The sequence below is a fragment of the Physeter macrocephalus genome, chromosome 5 (genome assembly GCF_002837175.3).
Source record: "Physeter macrocephalus isolate SW-GA chromosome 5, ASM283717v5, whole genome shotgun sequence".
Classification (NCBI taxonomy): domain Eukaryota; kingdom Metazoa; phylum Chordata; class Mammalia; order Artiodactyla; family Physeteridae; genus Physeter; species Physeter macrocephalus.
This window is the reverse complement of record NC_041218.1, coordinates 77713991-77721115: the sequence shown is the minus strand read 5'-3', so window position 1 is coordinate 77721115 and position 7125 is coordinate 77713991. Positions and strand designations below refer to the sequence as shown.

General features: G+C 40.9%; 1 protein-coding gene across 5 annotated transcripts in view; it reads right to left on the bottom strand.

Annotated features, from left to right (window-relative positions):
- KLHL7 (kelch like family member 7) overlaps window positions 1–7125 on the bottom strand; it is a 58498-nt gene that overhangs the window by 22264 nt on the left and 29109 nt on the right. For all 5 annotated transcript variants that reach the window (XM_007116338.4, XM_007116339.4, XM_055085046.1 and 2 more), the window contains one exon: window positions 2903–3045. In XM_007116338.4, the coding sequence (XP_007116400.1) occupies window positions 2903–3045 (143 nt within the window). The remainder of the gene's footprint in view (window positions 1–2902; window positions 3046–7125) is intronic.

Genomic DNA, 7125 nt, shown 5'->3' with positions numbered 1-7125 from the left:
CGTCTGGAGCCTGTGCTCCGCAACGGGAGAGGCCGCAACAGTGAGAGGCCTGCGTACCGAAAAAAAAAAAAAAAAAAATCTGATTGGAATACAGCCATGCCCACTTGTTTATGTATTATCTATGGCTGCTTTCCTGCTACAGCATCAGAGTTGAGCAGTTATGGCAGAGAATGTGTAGCCTAAAATGCTAAAAATATTCTTTGGTCTTGTATAGAAAAAGTTTGCCAAGTCCTGATCTACAGCATGTTGGCATAGCCCCTTGGAAAGGAAGGACACCTTGCTGCCCCAACCATCTTCTAACATTTTACAGATGACACATATCCTGTGTTTGGGTGTCCTACATTTATAGTTTTACTGGGTAAGCTTTCTAAGTGGGACAGGCTATAATCATAGAGCTCAGATGCTCAGGCTACCCTGTGACTCTAGGGCATTGGGATGCTGACTGGGATGCTGCATATAACTTCAGGCATGTCTCAATATGACCAGAGAGCACACCTGTGGGATTCTGCAGCAAGGCCAACCTACTTTAAGCAGGTACCATTTTTTCAGTAAACAGCTCCTGGCTGGCTGCTAGGGTCTGACAGACAGCAACTGTCTGACACCAAGGACACCAGGTGACCACATCATTAACCCATTTTGAACAGTTTTACCTGACCTACCAAATCACAAAGAGCATGCTTTCAACCCATGATCTAGTATTTAAACATAAAACTGGGCATATGGAGGTCCCAAAGGCAGAGAATACTCAAATGGGATAATCACAACCCTTATTCAGTAGGCCTTCTCCCTCACCCAGGGTTATGCCTTCGTGGAGGTGGTCCCTACAGATCAGCTGACAAAATTGAGAGACCTGAGCTTGGTTCATTTGTGACAGTACTAGCCCAAAGTGGACTGCTTGAGCATTATACTCCCTTCAGGAATGGTACTGAAGCATAATACAGAAGAGACATATCCTGATATGGCAGATTTTCAAGCAGTTCCTTTTACTGTCCATTATACCTCTCAGTAGAGAAAGCCTCAGGTCAGTTTTTATCCATTCTCGTATGGTGACTAATGGTTTTCCCAAATGGATACAGACTTAAAATAAGCAAGCACGAAAGACTGCTGACAAGGAGATCTGAGGAAGGATAATGTAGAACGCACTCCAGAAAGGAAACAAATTTGGGTCCCACATGAATTCTTACCAGAGTGCCCACAACTGCAGCAAAGTCTCTTAATAATCATGTGGACAGGACTGCATCTATATCTTTCCTCCCCAATCCGATGCTTGCTCAATGGGCTTATGAGTGACTCCAGTGGCAGTGGTAGATATGCATGCAGTAACTGCATAAGTCAATGGCTACAGAAGCTAATGGACTTTCCCTCCCTGAGGCCAATGTGGCTATCCACTACTGGCTAGCACCCACTTTGTTGGCAATATTGACTGATTCTAAGAACTTGATTTGTTATCACACCTTGAGGGAACCAGTTAGTTACCTATTACCAAGCTAACTACACTGGAACCCTTCCATTGTTGAAGGGACAAAGCTCTGTCCTCATTGGAATTGGTACTTATTCTGGATTTGGATTGGCCTTTGCTGTCTTTTGTACTCTTGACAACACCATCATATGTGTTTTTATAAATGCCTTGTATATCACCACTACAGTATTACACAGAAAGCCTCCAAGGACCCACTTCTCAGAGAAAGAAGTATCAGAAGTATCCTGATGTAAAAAGGATGCTCTGGACTGACCAGGTTATCTATCATCAACAAAAAATGGGCCTATGAGATGTTGAAAGAGACCATTAAGTGCTGAGATTCAACATCAGTTATGGGTACCACCTTGCAAGGTCGGGGTGCTATCTTTTAGGATTATGGTATCTGCTCTGCTCGGGCAATACATGTAGTAACAGCAAAATATGGTATTATCTCCCCCACAGCCAAAAAACACAGTTCTAAGAAACAAGGAGTAGAAATAGGAGCGCATTTTCTCATGATCTATTTTTAAAAATTGTGTTCGTAGACCTATGACTCAGGCTCTGCTGCCCAACTGGCATAACACATAATGGAAAACACATTAAAATTGGTAATAATTTCTAGATGGTTGGGGCTTCCCTGGTGATGCAGTGGTTAATAATCCACCTACTAATGCAAGGGACACGGGTTTGAGTCCTGGTCTGGGAAGATCCCACATGATGTGGAACAACTAAGCCCATGCGCCACAACTACTGAGCCTGAGCTCTAGAGCCCACGAGCTATAACTACTGAACCCACGCGTCACGACTACTGAGCCTGCGTGCCTACAGCCCGTGCTCCGTAACAAGAGAAGCCACCGCCATGAGACGCCCGCGCACTGCAACGAAGAGTAGCCCCCGCTCGCTCCAACTAGAGAAAGCCCGTGTGCAGCAACGAAGACCCAAAGCAGCCAAAAATAAATAAATTTACATTTTTTTAGATAATTGGATTAAAGGTAATTTTATCTTTTTTTCTTCATGATGGTCTAGATTTTCCACATTTTCTAGAATGACTGTGTATTATTTTATATTCAAACATAATTACTAAGGGGAAAAAAACAACCCACATAGCTCTAGAAGCAGATTTTCGATGAAAATCGCACATAAGGAAAGCAAGGAGCTGTAATGAATGCAAGGAGCTCCTAACAAAAGACAGAACTGTTTCCCGTTTTCTTTGATAATGGTTACTATGTAGCACTCCAGAGCAATCATGGAAACATTTGAAATCTGACTAAGCCTCAGTTTCCTTATTTGTAAAATGAAGGTGATAACTATGTATCTTGTAAGGTCTATGAAAGAACACCATAAACTATAACATCTCCTATATGAGTTATTACCACTGGTGGTAGGTGCGTGTCTATGTGCTCAGTGCTTTTAAAAACAAAGACAAGAATAAAAATGAGTTACCTTTGGGTTAAAATATCTACAAGACTGTGGTTGAGAGCCTCCAAATAGCGCTATGCGGTAGTCATGTTTCTTTCTTCTGGGCCTTGTGCCTTCTACCAGTTCTTCTCGATCCTCTGGAGACAGGAGATGATACCTCATTCCACCTGTAGAAAAATACATGGCAACTCTTCAAGAACTTCAGGCACTTTAACACTTTGAAAAGGAAATACCCAAACAAAATAGTGTTTTTATTTCTGGAATTTTTTTTTTTTAATCATCTGTCTATAGCATTTAAGGAAAGAGTGAGGGAGAAGAGGCAGGAGAAATGTATAATAATCTGAGTCCTAATCAATTTATTATTCTCAGCAATCACCATTAATGCTAAGATTGTCCCACCCACTTACTAAATACCAGGGAATTATCTGGCTTTTCAAGCAACAGCTGCCATAATACTAATTATTGAAATTCAGATCTCCCAACCCAGCTGTTCTCAATCTTCACTGTACATTAGAATCACCTAGAAAATCTCAGAAACTATCTATACCTGGGCCCTACCACAGACCAGTTAAATCAAAATCTCTGGTGGTAGGGCTGAGGCACTGGTATCGCCACTTAAATGTGGTTAAAAGATCAGCAGCTTCAGCACCTGGGAGCTTGTTAGAAATAATGAAACCCAGACCTACTGAATCAGAATCTGCACATTTAACAAAATCCTAAGGTAAATCAGATGCACATAAAACTGTGAGAAGTACTTACTGCTTAGACAATTCTAGAATGCAGTGAGGATTCAGAACTATTGTGATCTAACATGACCCTTTTCCTTTAAGCAATTCCTTAATTTTGTCAAGTCAGGGGACACTCAACAGTTAAAGACTTTTAAGACGTCATTTCAGATCAGTGTGGGAAAGGTAGATTGTTCAATAAATGATGTTAGACAATGATATGGAGAAAATATTTGTACCGCTACCTCATATTTTACTCTAAAGCAAATTCCAAATCAATAGAATATCTTAAAATGTAAAAAAACCTCACAAACGAACTATAGGAAAAATCGGATAGTTGAAAAAAAATAGGCCCAGAATGAGGAAGCCTAAGAAAAGACAAATAACACAGAAACTATGAAAAAAATATTCAGAACTACATAAAATTTTAAGTTAAACTACTTCATGGCAAAAAGAAAAGACAAAATCAAAAGACAATGACAAACTAGGAAAGTATTATAAATCATATAAAAGACCTAAAGATATTCTTAATAATATTAAGACAATCAACTAACAGAAAATTAAATAATCTGAACAAAGTTCACAGAAAAAGAACTAATTACAAATAACTCTCAAACATATGAAGAGATGCTCAACTGCTCTAGTTAGAGAAATACAAATTAAAATCACACTTTCTCACTCATCAGATTGTACAAGATCAAACTATCTGGAACACAGGGTATGATAAAGGAAGCAGCACGCTCCTACACTGCTGGTGGGGATGTGGATGGGTACAAATTATCTGGAAGGCAATACAGGATGATCTGTGAAAATTACAAATGCACACACCCTTTAGCCAGTAATTCCCCCTTTAGGATTTTAGCAACCTAAAGGTCACTGTCAGGCAAGTGGTTAAAAATTATGGTATATCCACATAATGGAATACTGTATGTGGCTGTTGAGAAACACGAGGGAGGGTAACATGTACACATGGGATGATTTCCAATAAATAATGTGAAATGAAAAAAAGCAAGATGGGAAATTTCCTGGTGGTCCAGTGGTTAGGACTCAGGGCTTCCACTGCCAAGGGCCCAGGTTCCATCCCTGATTGGGGAACTAAGATCCTACAAGCCATGTGGCGCAGCCAAAAGAAAAAAAAGAAATAAAAAAAGCAAGACATAAAAGAGTACACAGAGTGTGATACCATTTGTTTTAAAAATTTATATCTTTATTTATATATATTTTTATACATAATTTATACAAGTATATGTCAGTAAATTACTGTATATGCACAAACTCAAGGCTACCTTTGGAAGGATATACAAGATAATAATGGTTACCTCCAGGGAGACTTACTTTTCACCATATACCCTTTTATACCTTTTTGAATTGTAGATGATGTGCAGTATTACTGATCCAAAAATAAAATAATGTAAGCAATTCTCAATACATGCAGAAAACACTTCTGTTCATGAGGCTGTGTTGGGCCTTTATAAGAGAGATAGAGAAGACACGTTTGGAAAACAGGTTGTGAATGAATGAAAATCAGTATCAATATTTCTAGCATCTCCTTCCATTTCAGAGTATGAGTAGAAGCGCTGTGCATTAGAACAGCTGGAACACTCAGCAGCCTGCTCTAGGTCAGGGGTCAGCAAACTTTCTCTGTAAAGGTCCAGATAGCAAATATTTTAGGCACTGTAGGCCACATATGGTTTCTATCATATATTCTTCGTTTGCTTTTTACAATCCTTTACAATTATAAAAACCACTTTTCCTCATTCCCTCCTCTCCCACTCTAGGTCTAAGACTGTAGTTCTTAAGGTATATAGTTCCCTGACAAGCAGCATCACTCGGAAACGTGTCAGAAATCCAAATTACTGAACACTACACCTGAACAGATCTTGTGGGGTTTGAGAGCCGCTGCTCTAGTGAGGGCTCCACACAGGGCAGAGGTGTACTGTGGAATCTATGAACACAGTACTCCCAACAAGAGAAGACAGGCAGCAGGGAAGGAGAGAAACAGGAGGGAACTGTTGCAGGCAACAGGCCACTGGGTAAAAGTGGCTGACTGTGGCTAACCATGTCAACCCTGGAGGAAGCACAAACTGTGGCTCCTTCACTGATGGGCTGTTTCTCTCCCAGGACAGGGCTGGGGACAAACTCTCTGGCACCTTTCCCTGAGAAACGCCTTGCTCCTTAGGCTTATTCCTTTGGGAGTTATTCCTCTGAGTCAGGTACTGTCATTTGCAAATTTTGAATAAGAACTTAGCCTGACCCTTTGTTATGTTTTTTAAAAAATATATAAATTTATTTATTTATTTTTGGCCGTGTTGGGTCTTTGTTGCTGCGTGCAGGCTTTCTCTAGTTGTGGCGAGCGGGGGCTACTCTTCGTTGTGGTGCGCGGGCTTCTCCCTGCTGCGGAGCACAGGCTCTAGGCACGCCGGCTTCAGTAGTTGTGGCACGCGGGCTCAGTAGTTGTGGCACGCAGGCTCTAGAGCGCAAGCTCAGTAGTTGTGGTGCACGGGCTTAGTTGCTCTGCAGCATGTGAGATCTTCCCAGACCAGGGCTCAAACCCATGCCCCCTGCATTGGCAGGCGAATTCTTAACCACTGCACCACCAGGGAAGCCCTTTTGTTATGGTTTTGACTGTGTTCTTCATTTTGTTTTTATGACTTGTTTTCTTTTAGTTGTAAATTCTTTCAGTTTAGTTTTATTCTATATTCCTATCATCTTTTGTTTTTCTTCTTCTCTCAAAAGGCAGCCCCTAAATCAGGTGGTAGGAAGGTAACTGATGATCTGAAGAAGGGAGGCCTTCTTTCCTCCACTGAGCTCTACCCAGGCTCCAAAGCCTGGAAGAGTCTCAGCTGCTTGTGCCTAGTCAAGGAATTTTAGAACTCACAGTTCTTTATTAGAACAAGACAAAACAAAAAAGGAAAAGAAAAAAATGTTAACAAAAAACAAAGATTCCTGCTCAAGAGCCTAATTCCCACACTTGTTTGGATTTCTTGAATAATCCTGGTATCCTGTTTCTAAATCAATTCAGAATCCACATAAGAACTAAATACTTCACTGAGACTGGCTAATTTATCTTCAACAGCTTACACCATGTATGAAGAAACAGGTGCAGCTCTCTACCCAATGAAACCAGAAATATAACACAGAGTTTGCAAATAGAGGCATAACAAAAAATCTGATATTAACTTGTGAAATCCAAAAGATGAAAGTCCTAATCTAAAGGCATCTTCTTGGTCCTGATTTTCTTTCACGTCTCTGTACTTCAAGAAACTAGTGGCAACCTATGCTGTACTTCTTAAAACTCCCTACATCTCGGTTATCAAGATACCAGCCTGGGAAGGGTAAGCTGGGACGAAGTGAGAGAGTGGCATGGACTTATATACACTACCAATTGTAAAATAGACAGCTAGTGGGAAGAAGCCGCATGGCACAGGGAGATCAGCTCGATGCTTTGTGACCACCTAGAGGGGTGGGATAGGGAGGGTGGGAGGGAGATGCAAGAGGGAGGGGATATGGAGATATATGTAT